The 18332-nt window shown below is 43.4% G+C and overlaps 2 protein-coding genes across 3 annotated transcripts; both read left to right on the forward strand.

Annotated features, from left to right (window-relative positions):
• Positions 1–5358: 5358 nt before the first annotated feature.
• On the forward strand, positions 5359–8008 carry cldn15a (claudin 15a). 2 transcript variants are annotated; one of them, XM_041885023.1, is made up of 6 exons: positions 5360–5506; positions 5634–5895; positions 6427–6591; positions 6848–6929; positions 7094–7201; positions 7342–8008. In XM_041885023.1, exons 2-6 carry the CDS (start codon positions 5679–5681, stop codon positions 7436–7438), a joined length of 669 nt encoding a protein of 222 aa, XP_041740957.1. In that variant the 5' UTR covers positions 5360–5506; positions 5634–5678; the 3' UTR covers positions 7439–8008. The 2 variants fall into 2 exon arrangements, with proteins under 2 accessions (XP_041740958.1, XP_041740957.1); XM_041885024.2 differs by having other exon boundaries at positions 5359–5865.
• A 320-nt stretch (positions 8009–8328) lies between these two features.
• LOC121572114 (dnaJ homolog subfamily C member 3) lies at positions 8329–14705 on the forward strand. The gene is made up of 12 exons (XM_041884034.1): positions 8329–8836; positions 9282–9392; positions 9756–9880; positions 10079–10153; positions 10538–10681; positions 11022–11203; positions 11505–11624; positions 12355–12460; positions 12722–12842; positions 13144–13276; positions 13501–13649; positions 13879–14705. Exons 1-12 carry the CDS (start codon positions 8752–8754, stop codon positions 14022–14024), a joined length of 1497 nt encoding a protein of 498 aa, XP_041739968.1. The 5' UTR covers positions 8329–8751; the 3' UTR covers positions 14025–14705.
• The last annotated feature ends 3627 nt before the right edge of the window (positions 14706–18332 follow it).

Below are 18332 nucleotides of genomic sequence, written 5' to 3' on the forward strand. Positions count from 1 at the left end.
TCCTCGGGCGCAGATGCATGAACTTGTCCGAATCGCAAGGAAATGGCTGGATCCGCAGAGGAATACAGCAGCGGCGGTGGTGGAGGCCGTTGTGGTGGATCGTTACCTACGCGCCCTGCCTTATGAGGCAAAACGGTTCATCAGTCAACAGGCCTTGACCACGGCTGATCGGACCGTGGAAGCTGTGGAAAAGTACCAGGCCACAGCGGAGATGCTGAATGCTTCCCGAAAAGACCCCAGGAGTGCGGCCCCACCACAAATGGGGAAAACCCGTCCAAAGGACCCCAAGGTCTCGAACCCCGCCGCGTCAGGACTTATCCCGGCTCCAGGGGGAGCCAGAAACCAGGCGGGTCCAAGAAGAGTACACCAGGATGGGGAACCTCGACAGTGTTACTGGTGTGGGGAGATGGGACATATCTCCTGGCAGTGTGGGAAACCAGCCGATGAACCTATGCCCACTGCGGAGTCCTCCAGCTCAGCACCCACACCTCGTTTTGCCTCGCTCTTGGGAGTCGTAGATGGCGGCCCAGATCGACCCCCCACCTGCCCGGTAACTGTGAATCACCATGATGTGGAGGCCTTACTGGATTCTGGTAGCCGGGCCACCCTGGTGCGTAAGGATTTGGTGGGCCCAACGTGTCTGACCCCGGGGAAAGTCCTCCCAGTTTCCTGTGTCCATGGGGACACCAGAGAATACCCCATTACTGAACTTACAATGACCAGCACACGGGGAACCATACACACGACGGCGGGGGTGGTTGATTCCCTCCCCGTCCCTGTCCTAATTGGGACGAGACTGCCCAGCCTTTTACCCACTCTGGAGAGAGTCTCAGGAGAGGATAACCCGAGTACCTCGGAAACGGAGAGGCAAGACTCATCCTGGGAAGGCTCCGGTGCAATCCTCCGAGTTACTCACTCCCGCCCGGGCTCTGAGAGGGATGGCAGGTGCCCAGACCGACACAGAGACGGAGCTACAGAATCTGGACAAAGAACTGTCTGGTCTGAAGGGGACCGCTGAGAGGTATCGTTTGTTAAAGCAACAGTTAGACATGAAGACAGAAGAGTTAGATATCCTCCAGGCTAAACTCCAACAGAGCTCCTTCCATAAGCAACAGGGGAGCTGGAGAGGCTGCGCAGGACCATCGAGGAGTGTGAGGAGACCCTGCGCAGTAGTAAGGAGGTCCAGAAGAAGGCAGAGGAGAAGTACAAGGTGTTGGAGAACAAGATGAAGAATGCGGAGGCAGAGAGAGAGAAGGAACTGAAAGCTGCTCAACAGAAGCTAAACTTTGCTAAAACCAAGGCTGATGCGTTCAGTAAGAAACTCAAGGAGAGACAACAGGAGGCTGAGTCCCTGGTCCTAGAGTTGGAGGAGTTGAAGAGAGAGCAGTCTGGCAAGCACCACGGCAATGCGGACGCCCTCTCCCGGCGTGATGCCTGCTTCGCTGCCTTTACCCCGACGAGGACGTCGGTCCCGAGGAGGGGGATGTGTGATGTCACGAGAGGCTGTGTCCTGGAGGGACGTTACATTCCCCTGAGGTGGCTGCAAACCCAGACAGCTATGGCTCCATCTGCTGGTATGGTCGGGAACTCCAACCCTCTATGGCCAATCTTCCCACGCAGCTGAAACCAATCAGGAGCTGATGAGCTGAAGGTTTGGGAAGGGAAGAGACACAGTCTCCAAGCTGGGCTCTCTGGAGGACAAGAGTGCTGCACGTCCACTTCCAGGAGGAATATAAGGATTTGGAGACACTTACCTTTGGGAAATACTCACCTTTGGATATATGCACCTGTGGAAATACGTGTGGGGATTTTGGAAGGACGTTTTGCTGGGTTGGCCACTAGCTGCAACGGGGAATACAGTAAGACTGGGGAAAAGTGATTTGAGCGAGGGAGAGTTATGATTTTGGATGTGGAAGAGACATCCCTGAACTGTTAACCCTTAAAGAGCCACCAGAGAACAGAGTTGTGTTATACTTTCGTTAGTTTCCCAAGACCTTTAATAAAATCCTTGTTTTGATTGAACCTGGTCTCCTTGCACTACTTGAGCAATCCCGCTGAAAGCTGTGTAGCCTCTCGTGACATCACAATATACTTTTACAACAGGAAGGTTTAAAGATTATGGATTATAGGTTATTACTTATGCAGGCTTTATCAGCTGAGAGTGACGATAGCTAGCTACTCATTAACTCTTCAACACGACCGAAACTCACCATGAAAAAGCATCGGGTCGAATAATTTCCCATTGTCCATTATACCAGAGTAACTACCAGGGTAATTTATCAGATTACTGGCACCCACACATCCTGTATACACACACTCTTCTAAGCAGTGCTGTTATTGGAATGGTACTAGACAGGTTTTTTATTTTAACCTATTACACCAAGGACATCACAAGGATCCATCAAATAGTCCAAATGTTATGAAATATTACAGCTATAAAACGAATAATTTAAAACCACTCAGATACAGTACTTAGTGCCTAATTGATACCTAGCTGGAGTGAAATTAACATAGACCTGTGGGTCCCAACACTGAAACACTGGTCTAGACCAGGGCTTGTGAGAGGTGAGTCCTAAGTTATGAGAATACATCTATAATCACACACTATTTCTTCTTAATTTGGGTCGTTGAGGATGATTTGGGTCACGGGAGGACGGTCAATTTCTCAATTGGGTCTCAAGGTGAAAAAGTACTTTAAAAAACCTGGTCTAGACTAACTTTAACTCTACATCTATGCCCAACCAACCCCTAGCTCGCAGCTTTAGCCAGTGCACTTGCAGAGTAATCCCATTTTAATGATGACACCCTTCCATGAAAAATCAAATTAAAAAGTAGTTTTCACAGTAAAGGTCATAACAACATGAAGAAGTAATGGTTCGGACAACAGCTCAGAAGCCATGCTGTAGCAGAGGGAGACATAATCCAATTTAAAACAAGCAAACACATTTGTGAAAACTACATGGAAGGACAATAGGAGGGCCTTTAAAATCGCTCCAGAAGAACACACTGAGTGAGACAAGGCAGTGGTGCCACAGGCTGCACCCTCCCTGGAAATATGTGTACATTTTTCATGAAGTGTCAGGAACGGTCATTACGAAAAGAGATAAAAGTCTGGTTAACAAATAGATTTTAGTGTTGGAACAGTGAAACGACTAATGCATTTGTGTCATCCAATAAGTGAAACACAACACAACACAACACCACCCAGTGAATATCATATGAAGGGTGCATGCTTTATATATTTGAACTGGGTCGTTGTCTCACTATTTAAGGCTGCATCTCAATAGTCTGCGGCTACCTTTCTTCATCTTCTCATCTCCTCTTCTTCATCTGAACTGATTTGAAAACAAAGGACAGGTGAAAGTGATACAGATGCCTGTTGTTATACATTGTTTTTTATCTGTCCAGTTCTTTCATGTCAGTAAATGAGAGAGAAAGCTTCTTTAGAGTATTGAGGTACTACCTAGTAAATGTAGTCTAGCCTATACCATGCTAGCTCTGTTGTCCGCCTGCACCTGAGTTCACTTGCTCTGAAAACGAGAGATGAAAGATGTTTTATACACAGTCATAAACGTCTCATTTTATGGGTGGCCATGTTTACCAAAGCCTACTTTTATGGCTCCCTCTGCCACATCATGACTTCTGAGCTGTTGTCCGAACCATTAGTTCTTCATGTTGTTATGACTTTCACTGTGAATTTTTTTTTATTGAAGGGTGTGTAACTTTCCCTAACTCTTTACAGGTATTTGTCATCATTAAAATGTGATTACTCTGCAAGTGTAAAATAAAAAACCTGTCTATTACCATTTCAATAACGGCACTGCTTAGAAGAGTGTGTGTATACAGGATGTGTGGGTGCCAGTAATCTGATAAATTACTCTGGTATAATGGACAATGGAGAAACTAAGTTGGATTTCCCGTCAAACTGATATAGAAATCTAAATGCCCTTCTCTGTAGTTTGTTTAGAAAATGCTTATATTAGCGATTGGTGGCAGTGGCTAATTTAACAAAACCAAATTGTGGATTGCAGTCTCTCCTTGTCTATCAAGGTAATTAAATTAAGGCTGATATTTTCCCACTAATTGGTATTTTGACCGATTCACATGCGCCAAATACTAAAGGTGTAGGCCTTACCATGAAATGCTTACTTACGATCCCTTAACCAACTTTTTATCCTCATACTTCAACCCCCTGTCACTGAATCAGGTTAAGGATTTACATTGTTCTGAATGGGCATATTAGTGGGGGTCTGGGTTCCAGTGGGGATCTGGGTTCCAGGAAGTGAGTGACTATGTTACACTTACAATAACCATGCAACAGATGGTAGCCTATGTGAGTTGGGAGTGTTACTTGGAACTGGGCAGTTTTAGTGGGATGGTAAATGTGTCAGTTGACCTTGTGTCAGTTGGCCTTGAAGCAATGAAATTTACGACCTAAACAAATATAACTTGAGAAACACATTTTGGCCAGATCTCCTGTCATCACTTTAAAACTCCAGTAAGGAGTTTGTCAGCATCAACATCACGTTGCCTGTGTTCTTTAGTGGACCTGGCATAGGTCAACATGCAATGATGCAGAAACTGAATTTCATATTGAAACAATATGAATAGGCTATGTATCAAATTAAGAATAAGGAGAAATAAATTGTATCACAAGAGAATACATATTTTGGAAGTAATGTTGGACAATGTAATATCTCAATGTCTACATTAGTACAACCATTATAATATGTTCAATTATTTATTTCCTAAAAATAAATGTAGGCTAAGTCAACTTTCATGTATTCAGACATACTGCAAACACACTAGATAAAGGACATAGTGCAACCATTGGACTTTCGTGAGTCTCCGCCGCCTGATAGACACCTGTTCAGTTTCAGGCTATAAAATGCAAAAGAGAGATAGGCCTGGAGAGAGAGAGAGAGAGAGAGAGAGAGAGAGAGAGAGAGAGAGAGAGAGAGAGAGAGAGAGAGAGAGAGAGAGAGAGAGAGAGAGAGAGAGAGAGAGAGAGAGAGAGAGAGAGAGAGAGAGAGAGAGAGAGAGAGAGAGAGAGAGAGAGCAAGTGAGAGAGAGAGAGAGAGCAGGTGAGAGAGAGAGAGAGAGCAAGAGAGAGAGAGAGAGAGAGAGAGAGAGAGAGAGAGAGAGAGAGAGAGAGAGAGAGAGAGAGAGAGAGAGAGAGAGAGAGAGAGAGCAAGGAGAGAGAGAGAGAGAGAGAGAGAGAGAGAGAGAGAGAGAGCGAGAGAGAGAGAGAGAGAGAGAGAGAGAGAGAGAGAGAGAGAGAGAGAGAGAGAGAGAGAGAGAGAGAGAGAGAGAGAGAGAGAGAGAGAGAGAGAAAAGGAGAGTGTGTGAGTATGTGTGTGTGTACCTGTGTGTTAGGGGGTGGGAGAGAACACTGGTAGGCAATGATAAATCATTGAGCATATCTGTTGCTCTCAACAAACCTTCTCATTGGCAACCTAACACAATCGTGTCCAAGGGGAACAGACACTCAAAAGCATTTGCACCGGTGAACTATATGTTGTTGTTTTTTAGCACAAATATCCTAAACAAAAATAAGTTCATCGAATCAAATCAAAGAGGATACAACCTAACGAAGGGAAATACCCTGTTTCTTTCTCTCTCTTTTTTTATAGCCTTTTTCTCTCTTTATTTATCACCAAATACTTGAAAAAACCAGAATGGATCCAATTGTGGAGGTCGTCGCCTTGCTGCTTGGGTTTATAGGATGGGTGATGGTGGGGATAGCTATACCCAACCGTTACTGGAAGGTTTCCACCGTTGACGGGAACGTCATCACTACCTCCACCATCTATGAGAACCTATGGATGTCCTGTGCCACGGACTCTACAGGTGTCCACAACTGTCGTGAGTTCCCCTCTCTGCTCGCCCTGAATGGTATGGACATCCTAGAGAAATATAATATTTTCGATAGAAAAAATTATGTTAAGGAATAAATTGATTTATTGCCTGTGTTGATATTGTTTTGTTGTAATTAAACAAATATGTAAAGGCCCATATGCTACACTTTTTCTTAGAAATTGTTCATTTGTGTCTGAAAGGTCAAAAGGTTAAAATATGGTCATCCAAGAATGACATTAATAAACAATAAATTTAGGGTGAATCATTGGTTGAGATGAACCATTCAAATCAGACCTTTTTTTGCTACACAATTTAGTTCTCTACTAAATACAAAACAGAAGGCAGTTCCATTTCAATAGATCATATCCTTAAATATCAACATAATTATTGGCTACTATTTGGCTATACAAATGTGTAGAACTCAATATGTTTCTGTACAAATCACATTTGAAACCAATTTAATAATCATCGTATTTGTTATAACAGTATAAAAAAACATGTTATAGGCCAACTAATCTTGTTTGTAAAAGTTACCATTTGTGTTTATTCATATGCTCTGTCCTGCAGGATATATCCAGGCGTCTCGAGCACTAATGATTGCTGCGATTATTTTCGGATCTATCGGGCTCCTTGCAACCCTGATCGGGATGCAGTGTTCTAAAGCAGCTGGAGATAACATGGTTCTAAAGGGTAGAATAGCTGGTGTTGGAGGTGTCCATTTCTTGCTTCAGGGTAAAAGGATATTATCAAACTGTTTTCTATAACTGTTTCTAGTCATAACTGCCAACTCTTAATTATCTTGTGCACAATTCACTTAAATAATCTCTCTCTCTCTCTCTCTCTCTCTCTCTCTCTCTCTCTCTCTCTCTCTCTCTCTCTCTCTCTCTCTCTCTCTCTCTCTCTCTCTCTCTCTCTCTCACACACACACACACACACACACACACACACACACACATACATACATACACACACTCTGTCTCTCTCTCAGGCCTGTGTACAATGATCTCAGTATCTTGGTACGCTTTCAACATCACCCAGGACTTCTTTGATCCATTCTATCCTGGGACAAAGTAAGTGAGAAGGAAATTACCACCCATTCCAATTACTGCAATTAGGCTACTGGCACACTGCTGCCCTCTGCTGTCTTTTAGACAGAAGAGCAGTCATCAAACCAACACGTAATAGCCTACTGTTTATGAACTTGATTAAATGTAGGACCTACTATGTTTTGCAGGTATGAGATTGGAGAGGGCCTCTACATTGGCTGGTGCTCTGCTATTCTTGCTATCGTTGGGGGGTCTTGTTTGACATGTGCCTGCAAACTGGGCACGTCTGAGAAACAGTGAGTTCAGTGGATACTGTGTGCGTCTGTGTGTGTCTGTGTGTGTTTCAATCCTTAATGCATGTGTGTTGGCGATTGGTGGTTTTATTTGATCTATGTGTGTCCTCCTCACCCACTCTTCCTCTCGTCCTCTTCCTCAGACCTTATCCCTACCAGCCCAGGGGCACAGTGCACTCTGGCATTGCACCATCGCAGAGTCAGGCTGCCACTTCCTATGGCCGGAACGCCTACGTTTGACCACCTTTATCCACCATGTCCAATGCCTACAAACTAGACTCACTGTTGATCGCACAGTTGTTGAAGATGTGTAAACGATATCTATAGTGCTGAGGGAGATTAAATGTTATACTATGTAGGATTATGTATTTCATAATTGGATCAATCATCTCATATTGAAGACGTTATGTCTGTTAGTTTTGTTGTGGTGCACTGTGAAAACATGTCGCCTGTAAAATAATGTACAATAGCTGAGATGTCTAATGACTGAAACATGAATTATATGTCAATTTCAATAATCTTATTTTCATAATTATATGGGCTCATGTTAGCATGGCATTTTGACAATCAGTTGTCTTCTTTAGAAAAGGGATGATTTGATGAAACGTCTAGATCTAGGGGAATGTCCAAACCAGCAGATTAAGACAGTTGATTCTCAAGTATTGATATCTATTTCTGTCATCGAGGTGTTTTGTATTGTTTGTACAGTTTTATAATGTCTGAGATGGGAGTCGCGGTCCTATGCCATTATGAATGTTTGTTTTTGTTTTTTGTTTTTCACCCAATAAAAGTATTACTTAAATACTAAAATTCCTATTTGGTTTGTATCTAGTAACCTAACGTAGCAGGCGTAACGGTTTCTAGTGAGGAATGAACATGATCAACCATATGCTTATTATTATCACAGACAATATACATATGGTAGGCCCACAGATAGAACACTGAAGGGCTAAGCCTATCAATTATATTCCTTTATGATGATTATGGTATGTCCACTGCCTGTACAGTGACGGCGTTCAGTGCCATACATGGACATGGGAGTGTTGTCTACGAGCTAAAATAGTTCATCCAATGAGACCGCCCCACGTTGGTAGGCAACAAGGATGTGTGCTGCTAGGACTGGCCACTCGCCGCACAGAAATGTAGGGCATTTGAATCCATGAAGGAGGGGGTAAAAACGGGACCGGGAGAAGTCTCACTTTACCAAGCACCTATGTTGACAGCTGCCGAAGTTATTCAATGTCATGCCACGTAGAGACAACTATAATAATTTCTTAGATCCATGCGATATTTCTGCTCAAACCTGGGTGTCTAAACAACGTTGTCCTACGCGATTAAATTATAGGAACCTTCCAGTGGCTGTCCACGGTGTCACTCGGAACTATTTCTTAACCGGACAATAAATACATATAGCCTCAAAGGTTCAGGGGGGGGAAACGATGAAGACGTAATGAAGAAAATGACCGTTTAAATGATATCGTACGTAGTTTGCAATTCAATTCTATCAGAGACGTGAAATATACAACTCCAGGGGAAGTGTGAAGTATATAAGTATGGAGTCGGGCCGACGGAAAGGTCTCAGCGGGGTCCTGTCTTCCTTGTCACTGCTCTGTGTCATTCTGGACCTCCAATTGGACGGTAAGACCAGACAGACAGATAGATAGCAAGCAAGCAATATAGCAGTGTGTTTTTGCCCGAATAGTTCAGTCTGCATAGAGTTGTTGATAAAAAAAAAGACCGATAACTACGTATTAGGTTATTTCCTTAGCTAGGTATGCTACGACCGATTGTACAGGATAATCAGGTGGTTTGCTGTGCCCCTACTTGATAACTACTGTAGGCTAGCTAGCTAGGCTAGCCAAACCCTATGGCTATTGGTTTACCTTTTTTTATATACTCCCTTTACAAACAAATCCTATGATTTAAATCTAGAGGGAGGAATGTCTACAGTTAAAATGGCACAGCATTCATGAACATAGCTACACTGTCTCTGTTTCCTTCATTTAGGTCAGTTCCTATGTGGTTATGTGAGCTATTGCCTATGGGGGCTTCCAAGAGGCTCACACTAAGTGTTTTGTTTCAGGTGTCTTGGGGGCAACTCATGTGGAGATTGAGCAGCACTTGGAGATGGGCCGTAAACTGTTGGCTGCCGGTCAACTGGCGGAGGCCCTGTCCCACTACCACTCCGCAGTGGGTAAGGTTACCAACCAGACACACACATCATGATATCTCCATCATCTCTGCCCATGTAGCCTGTTTGTTTGTCTCCCTGCCTCTGTCTATATCCCTCCGTCTGTACTCCGTTTGTAATAAGTCAAGCGGCTTCCACATAACAAAGTCCCTTCAAGTGATGGATTATTTTACAGACTTTGTCACACATCATTTCAGATCTCTCTTTCTCTATCTCCCTTATTCTTTTGGGTCAACACATTGAGTCAACTACACATTTTCAGTCAAATGTGTCCATGTACGCCTAATAAATAATAGCCACATGAAAGTAGAAATCAAATGTGTTCTCATACTTATCTACTGTATTTTACCCTATCCCTTCCCTCAGAGGGCGACTCTAAGAACTACCTGACCTACTACAAGCGGGCAGCTGTGTTCCTGGCTATGGGAAAGTCCAAGTCTGCCCTGCCGGACCTGACCAGAGCCATCCAGCTCAAACCTGACTTCCTCGCTGTGAGTGGACACAGACAGTTGTCAACAACATAATCTCTGTTATCATGATAAATTACGGGTATGAACAACAATTTTGTGAAATTGTTTTTAACTCTCTGTTTCTTAATCTGGCTATCTGTATCTTTCTCCCCCTTTCTCTATCTCCCTCCCTCTCTCCTCCATATCCCCTCTTCCCTCTCTCTGCCTCCATGTTTCCAGGCCAGACTGCAGAGAGGGAATATCCTCTTGAAGCAGGGTAACACCCAGGAGGCCCGTGAGGACTTTGAGGCTGTGGTAAGTCTAGATTCATAAAAATATAACTACTATTCTACTACTACCATACTATTAATTATATTTATATGTCTAGATGCACCTTATCCGTCTGTCAACCAAAATCTCACTGCTGTATTTTCCGAATGCCCATACCATCATCGCATCCTATCACAGTCTCATATTGCCATTTTATCTCATTCATTATCCTTTTGTTATTGCAATTATATGATGTGGGCGAGGTTAAGGGAATCTGAAAGATACACTATTTGAATTGTTGTGTGCTATTATGTATTTATAGACCTGATATGAGTGCTCTATTATATATTTATTACAAGCTTATAATTGCTATGTCGCACAGTTTCTTCAGAAACGTTAACTTTTTAATTTCAATTTTCTCCTCCTCAGCTGCAGCGCTCCCCTGACCAGGATGAGGCGCGGGACCAGCTGATGAGGGCCAACGAGCTGGATGAGCTGCAGGAGGAGGCCCACGCGGCCCACCACCGAGGAGACTACAGCACCACTATCACTGTGCTGGACCGTGTCGTAGAGGTAGGGAGTAGCACCACCACAGGGCCTAGCCTGGTCATGAAGGTAGGGAGCAGCTCCACCACAGGGCCTAGTCATTGGGCCTGGTCATGAAGGTAGGGAGTAGCTCCACCATAGGGCCTAGTCATTGGGCCTGGTCATGAAGGTAGGGCTTAGCTCTGCTACAGGGCCTAATCATTGAGAACTCTTTCACCTAGCCTCTTAAACTTGATCCTCAATACCTTCATCAAACTGTGGTGCACAATACTTCAACAGTCTTGGTATCAAATCATAAATGCACAAAAAGGACAAATGCACACCACTGACCTCTCCCTCCCTACCTCTCATCCTTCTCTCTTTCTAGCTCTCCCCCTGGGACCCTGAGTCTCGGGAGCTCCGGGCTGAATGTTACATTCGTCTGGGAGACCCTCGGAAGGCCATCCAGGACCTGACCCCCACCACCCGGCTGAGGAACGACAACCGCGCTGCCTTCCTCAAGCTCAGCACCCTGCACTATAGCCTGGGGGAGCACCAGGAGTCACTAGGGTACACTCACTAATACACTTTACATGTATTAGTAATAGGGCGGAGTGATTTAAACAAACAACCACCCACATTTACCAAGCAAATACATGTAAATTAAGAGGTTGTGAGCTTCAGAGCAACATTGGTTTGTGGTTTTGTATCTGTGGTTGATTTTGGGACACTTGAAGTTTGAGAGTTAGTAAAGAATGCTCACTCTCTTTCAAACATACTAAATACTATCTTTTTATTTATTTTACAGGCAAAAATCTCAAACCGCTTTACATTGTGTAAATCTCTATCTCTCTTTCCTCTCCCTTTGCAGTCACATCCGGGACTGTCTGAAGCTGGACCAGGACGACAAGGAGTGTTTCTCCCATTACAAACAAGTGAAGAAGCTCAGCAAGCAGCTGGACTCTGCCGAGGAGCACATCCAGGAGGAGAGGTCAGTACCACTGCATCTAGCTAGTATGGCAGTCTAGTCCCTGTCTGGGTTTCTCTTACTTGTGTTTTCCTTCCAGGGATTGACATTAAAGAATGAAATGCACTTGCCCATCGGACAAATCAGGAGTATTTTTTGGTTGCCTGAAAATTATGATCACTGGCCCGAAAATGTAAATTAGCTATTTACACGCAGAGGTACCATATGTTGCCTGCCTTTCACCTACACATAGGGGATTTCTATGTATTTTGGAGAACATTGGAGAAGGTTCAACTTGCCCGACTACCATAAATGCCCTAAATAGTCTCTTTCACTTAAACAATGGGGAGGAACCAGAAAGATGCAGTATGTTTTAGGCTACTGGAATTCTTTGGTTGTTTTCACCTTTTTTTTAATCACCTGCCTAATGGGGCAACCTCAGAGCAGGCTCAACTTGAGCGACTGCTCAGTTCATACACCCTAAGCAATAGGGCAACCCTTAAGGTCAATCCCTGCCTACCTATGTGGTCTTATATGGTATCCCATCCCTATGTGGGCAATGTTTCAATCCCTATGGGAGTTTTTTTTATTTCAGTTATTGTGTTCCTCGACAGGTTTATATTTCAGGTTTCTTTGACAGTTTTATCACTTAACCTATTTGTATCCACTTTGGTAGATTTTAGATATGACTATTGTATGGTGGTTCTATTTAACTCTTGTCCTAAAATGAATATTATTGAATGTTTGTTTTCAGGTATCAGGAGGCCATAGATAAGTATGAGTCAGTGATGAGGACAGAGCCTAATGTACCCTACTACACCAATAAGGCCAAGGAGAGGATCTGCTTCTGCCTGGTCAAGGTGGGTCCCATCACATAGACACATTTAACCCATGGAGTGGACCATTTCTATGGCCATAGTCATGTATGTATGTATGTATATTAGCATGACCTATTGCTCTACTGAAGTCAAGTCAATTGGTAGTGTATCGAAAATCTCATAATTGCTTTTACAACTGCTGATTTCACATAACTTTAAAATGATATTACTAATTAAGTAATTACAAATAGAATGGGAACCAATGATAATGCTTATAAGCGTTTCTCCATTTGTCTCCACCAGAACAAGATGCCTGCTATGGCAATAGACATTTGTTCAGAGGCTCACCAGAGAGACCCACGCAACATCAACATCCTCCGAGACAGAGCTGAGGCCTTCATCCTTAACCAGGACTACGAGAAAGGTACTTTCACCATGGTATTACTGTAGCAAAGAGAATGATGACATGTAGTGATAAGACTTTGTGTCGCATTCGTTTCCCCTCCGTCAAGTACTCAAACACTGGCTTTCAAACCTACCACGTAAACAAACAGTGTTTGTAGACAGGAGCCAGTCCTAAAGCCGCCCTGATTACTGCACATCCAAATCCCAGTTGGATCATTGTACCCAGCTTTGTCAAGTATCCATTTTGTTATCTTTGTCTCTCTGCCTTTTTTTTCCTTATTCCGCTCTCCCTCCCCCTCTCCCTCCCTCTCTCTCTCTAGGGGTGGAGGACTACCAGGAAGCGAGAGAGTTTGACATGGAGAACAATGAGATCAGGGAAGGTCTGGAGCGAGCCCAGAAACTGCTCAAGCTCTCCCGGAAGAGGGACTATTACAAGATCCTGGGTGTCAATAGGTATGACTGACCTAGAGAAGGCAGCCCTGTTCAAATACTACTTCAAAGCATAATTCCTTCCTTCCTTGGCATAATCTACTGTCTATTTGTGATCTATAAGCGATTGGACAAGTTAATTCTATTGAACATTCTCATAATCTGTGATCACCTCAAGGAAATGGGGATGTATTTGCTCCTTGTATTCAAACAAGATTTTACCTTACCAACATGTTATTTTTCTCCAGGAGTGCCAACAAACAGGAAATAATCAAGGCGTACAGGAAGCTGGCCCAACAGTGGCATCCTGACAACTTCAGAGAGGAGTCGGAAAAGAAGGAGGCAGAGAAGAGGTTCATCGACATCGCCTCTGCTAAAGAGGTGCTCACCGACCCAGGTAATGTACTGTATATGTACCTGATCGTGTTGATCAAGCTGGTAGATAAGATCACTACTAACTAACCCCTCCCATACTGGAAAATCTATGACTGTATTTAGGAAGCTGTAAACTATTTGCAGTATGATGACATCCTGTCGGACCTAATTTCTGGAATCTACATTTGTGTTGAAAACATAGCTGGATACTTGTTGTGCATTACTCCTGTCTCCCTACCCCTAACCTTTAGAAATGCGCCAGAAGTTTGACTCCGGTGAGGACCCCCTGGACCCAGAGAGTCAGCAGGGAGGAGGCAGTCAGGGTGGCCAGGGATGGCCCTTCCACTTCAACCCCTTCGAGTCCGGCGGCAACTACCACTTCAAGTTCCACCATTAGTGAGGAGGAGACGAGAAACATGGGGGGGCTGACTGACGGAACCAGGAAGGACTTAAGATTGGAGGATTTTAGGCCTATGACAACCCGTGGCGTAACTGGTGGATGTACCCAGGGGTTGGATGTGGGGCATTGTGGGTAATGTAGTGAGACAATGGGGATGTGAATGACTGTAAAAGGCGTTGGACTACTACTGTACCGTGAGGGGTTGAGTTGTACAGAGTTAAACTTTCCTACCACAGATTCAACATGGATGAAATTAAGTGACAATGTTGTCGGCTGTTGACTCGAGCGTTGAAGACGCGCAAATAAAGTCCTGCATTGGTGCGCTGTTCAGTCCTCCCAACTTGGCCCAGGCTGTTGATCCTGTCATTGCATCCATCCATGTTCTTTTTCTTTGGGATGTCTGCTGCTGCTTTTACTTTTGCTTGGGATTTCTGCCATTTTTCATCTATTAAACATAGCTCTGTTGGTTTTTGCTCGACTAGCATGGGTGCTGGACTGTTTCTCCATTTTATTTAAAGGCCCAGTGCAGTCAAAAATGTGATTTTCCTCTGCTTTATATATATTTTCACTCCCAGGATGGAAAAATATTGTGAAAATGATGGTAATGCCCTTTTAGTGTAAGCGCTCTTTGAAAAGTACGCCTGAAATTTCAGCCTGTTTTGGTGGGATGGAGTTTTGGCCTGCCTGGTGACATCATTAAATTGGTATATTAGTTAATAGACCAATACGAAAGTTCCAAACCTCTCTGCCAATAAAAGCTAGAACACTCCCAGACAGTCCTAGCAAAATTCTTGCTTGAGAAATTACTATTTTCTAAGAAACAATTTTAGTTTTTGGCCATTTTTAATTCAAAACAATTACAGTAAGGTACTTAATTGTTACCCAGAAATGATTTGGTATAGAGATAACAATTCTGCATTGGACCTTTAAATAATGCTTAGATAAGCTCAAGTCGGATAAAAGCAGATTCAGACTGGCACCGAAGCTACTCAGACCGATTTTATGTTCAGAAAAGCACAACGTTCAGAGCTTTCAGAATGTTTTAGAAGAGATCAATGTAGTTTTCTTCACTAAACAATGTCTTCTGTTTGTTATATTTCTATCTGCAACGCTCTGAATGTTCTCCACTGAGTATACCCTTGATTTGACTTAATTGACACAACAGGTGTTATGAAAGAGTTGGTGACCTACTCCTTCCTGGTTGTGTACCCAATCAAAAGGGTGAGTGGATGAAGCATGTTTGTCTACTTCCTGAAAGAGCCTGTGTTCTCTCTCCTTTTTCATTGATTTCAAAGCGTCTTTGAAAACTTGCACTTTGTGTCTTTTATTTGCCGATCTTTTTAATAACTAATCCTCCAGATGTCCACTCCTCCTGATGTGTTCCCCAGCTCAAAGCAACTTAAGGGACTCCCTGCAACAACAAACAAATGATGACATGCGTCATTTTAGTGTATCAAACAAATTATGGACTACAACCAAATTATGGATTGTCAATATCATCCTGTCAAGTCCGCTGTTAACATAATTTGAGTTCTAAGGATGCGGTATAGCTGTAACTGAAAGCTTTGAATGTCACCAACTGCTCAACTACGTGATCATTTTAATGTGACAACCTTGTTGAATTAACTGCCTGGTACAGGTTTGTTTCTAGGGGTTTTTGTCTTGGTTTTAGTTGCTACGGACAGTTTTAACGTTGCCAAACAGAAATAACTAAAATCCTCAAACTATTAAAATATGGAAACAAACAACCCTGTTCTCCGTGTGTTGGTTATTTATTTTAGACTGTTATAAATCATGGTTCAGGTATAATTTGAGTACTATTCTGATGGCATACCATATCTAGCTCTTGTTTGAGTTGTCTTTGTTGTGCAAATATGAAAATCATTCTCCAGTAATCTGTGTTAGGTGGGTCTGTCTAGTTCCATAAATGTTCATGTGTGCTTGAATTATTTGACACACCTATACACTGAGTATACCAAACATTAGGAACACCTTCCTAATTTTGAGTTGCACCACCCCCTTTTGCCATCAGAACAGCTTCAATTCGTCGGGCGTCGTCAGGTGTCGAAAGCATTCCACAGTGATGCTGGCCCATGTTGACTCCAAAGCTTCCCACAGCTGTGTCAAGTTGGCTGGATGTCCTTTGGGTGGTAGACCATTGATACATACGGAAAACTGTTGAGCGTGAAAAACCCAGCAGCGTTGCAGTTCTTGACACACTCAAACCAGTGCACCTGGCACCTACTACCATACCCTGTTCAAAGGCACACATTTTTTGTCTTGCCCATTCACCCTCAATAGCACACATACAGTCGTGGTCAAAAGTTTTGAGAATGACACAAGTATTGGTCTTCACAAAGTTTGCTGCTTCAGTGTTTTTAGATATTTTTGTCAGATGTTACTATGGTATACTGAAGTATAATTACAAGCATTCCATAAGTGTCAAAGGCTTTTATTGACAATTGCATTAAGTTTATGCAAAGAGTCAATATTTGCAGTGTTGACCCTTCTTTTTCAAGACCTCTGTAATCTGCCCTGGCATGCTGTCAATTAACTTCTGGGCCACATCCTGACTGATGGTTCTCAATGAGATTAAGGTCTGGGGAGTTTCCTGGCCATGGACCCAAAATGTCAATGTTTTGTTCCCCGAGCCACTTAGTTATCACTTTTGCCTTATGGCAAGGTGCTCCATCATGCTGGAAAAGGCATTGTTCGTCACCAAACTGTTCTTGGATGGTTGGGAGAAGTTGCTCTCGGAGGATGTGTTGGTACCATTCTTTACTCATGGCTGTGTTCTTAGGCAAAATTGTGAGTGAGCCCACTCCCTTGGCTGAGAAGCAACCCCACACATGAATGGTCTCAGGATGCTTTACTGTTGGCATGACACAGGACTGATGTTAGCGCTCACCTTGTCTTCTCCAGACAAGCTTTTTTCTGGATGCCCCAAACAATCGGAAAGGGGATTCATCAGAGAAAATGACTTTACCCCAGTCCTCAGCAGTCCAATCCCTGTACCTTTTGCAGAATATCAGTCTGTCCCTGATGTTTTTCCTGGAGAGAAGTGGCTTCCTCGCTGCCCTTCTTGACACCAGGCCATCCTCCAAAAGTCTTCGCCTCACTGTGCGTGCAGATGCACTCACACCTGCCTGCTGCCATTCCTGAGCAAGCTCTGCACTGGTGGTGCCCCGATCCCACAGCTTAAATCAACTTTAGGAGACGGTCCTGGCGCTTGCTGGACTTTTTTGGTCGCCATGAAGCCTTCTTCACAACAATTGAACCTCTCTCCTTGAAGTTCTTGATGATCTGATAAATGGTTGATTTAGGTGCAATCTTACTAGCAGCAATATCCTTGCCTGTGAAGCCATTTTTGTGCAAAGCAATGATGACAGCACATGTTTCCTTGCAGGTAACCAACGCCAAGGTAGTGGGTTCGATCCCCGGGACCAACCATACACAAAAAATTTATGCACGCATGACTGTAAGTCGCTTTGGATAAAAGTGTCTGCTAAATGGCATATTATTATTATTAACAAACGAAGAACAATGATTTCAAGCACCACCCTCCTTTTAATGCTTCCAGTCTGTTATTCTAACTCAATCAGCATGACAGAGTGATCTCCAGCCTTGTCCTCGTCAACACTCACCTGTGTTAACAAGAGAATCACTGACATGATGTCAGCTGGTCCTTTTGTGGCAGGGCTGAAATGCAGTGGAAATGTTTTTGGGGGATTAAGTTCATTTTCATGGCAAAGAGGGACTTTGTAATTAATTGCAATTCATCTGATCACTCTTCATAACATTCTGGAGTATATGCAAATTGCCATCATAAAAACTGAGGCAGCAGACTTCGTGAAAATTAATATTCGTGTCATTCTCAAAACTTTTGACCATGACTGTACACAATCCATGTTTCAATTGTCCCAAGGCTTAAAAATCCTTCTTTAACCTCTCTCCTCCCCTTCATCTACACTGATTGAAGTGGATTAAACAAGTGACATCAATAAGGGATCATAGATTTCACCTGGTCAATCTGTCATGGAAAAATCAGGTGTTCTTAATGTGTTGTATACTAAGCGTAGATGTGTTTCCTAGGACACTGTAATCACAACTAATACGGCAAATACACATTCCCAGGAAATAATGGCTAAATTTCACAATCATGTGTCATCATGTAAGCTCAGAGCCCTGGGTCTGAACCCCGCACTGTGTAACTGGGTCCTGGACTTCCTGACGAACCGCCCCCAGATGGTGAAGTTAGGAAACAACACCTCCACTTCGCTGATCCTCAACACAGGGGCCCCACAA

This window comes from Coregonus clupeaformis, unplaced genomic scaffold (genome assembly GCF_020615455.1).
Source record: "Coregonus clupeaformis isolate EN_2021a unplaced genomic scaffold, ASM2061545v1 scaf0327, whole genome shotgun sequence".
NCBI classification, from domain to species: domain Eukaryota; kingdom Metazoa; phylum Chordata; class Actinopteri; order Salmoniformes; family Salmonidae; genus Coregonus; species Coregonus clupeaformis.

Bases quoted from the DNA above. Each gene is read 5' to 3' on its own strand.
- cldn15a (XM_041885023.1), top strand. From the start codon at position 5,679: ATGGATCCAATTGTGGAGGTCGTCGCCTTGCTGCTTGGGTTTATAGGA. The intron at 5,896-6,426 runs GTATGGACATCC...TCTGTCCTGCAG, and splicing joins CTCTCTGCTCGCCCTGAATG to GATATATCCAGGCGTCTCGA. The intron at 7,202-7,341 runs GTGAGTTCAGTG...CCTCTTCCTCAG, and splicing joins CTGGGCACGTCTGAGAAACA to ACCTTATCCCTACCAGCCCA.
- LOC121572114 (XM_041884034.1), top strand. From the start codon at position 8,752: ATGGAGTCGGGCCGACGGAAAGGTCTCAGCGGGGTCCTGTCTTCCTTG. The intron at 9,881-10,078 runs GTGAGTGGACAC...CCATGTTTCCAG, and splicing joins TCAAACCTGACTTCCTCGCT to GCCAGACTGCAGAGAGGGAA. The intron at 12,843-13,143 runs GTACTTTCACCA...CTCTCTCTCTAG, and splicing joins TAACCAGGACTACGAGAAAG to GGGTGGAGGACTACCAGGAA.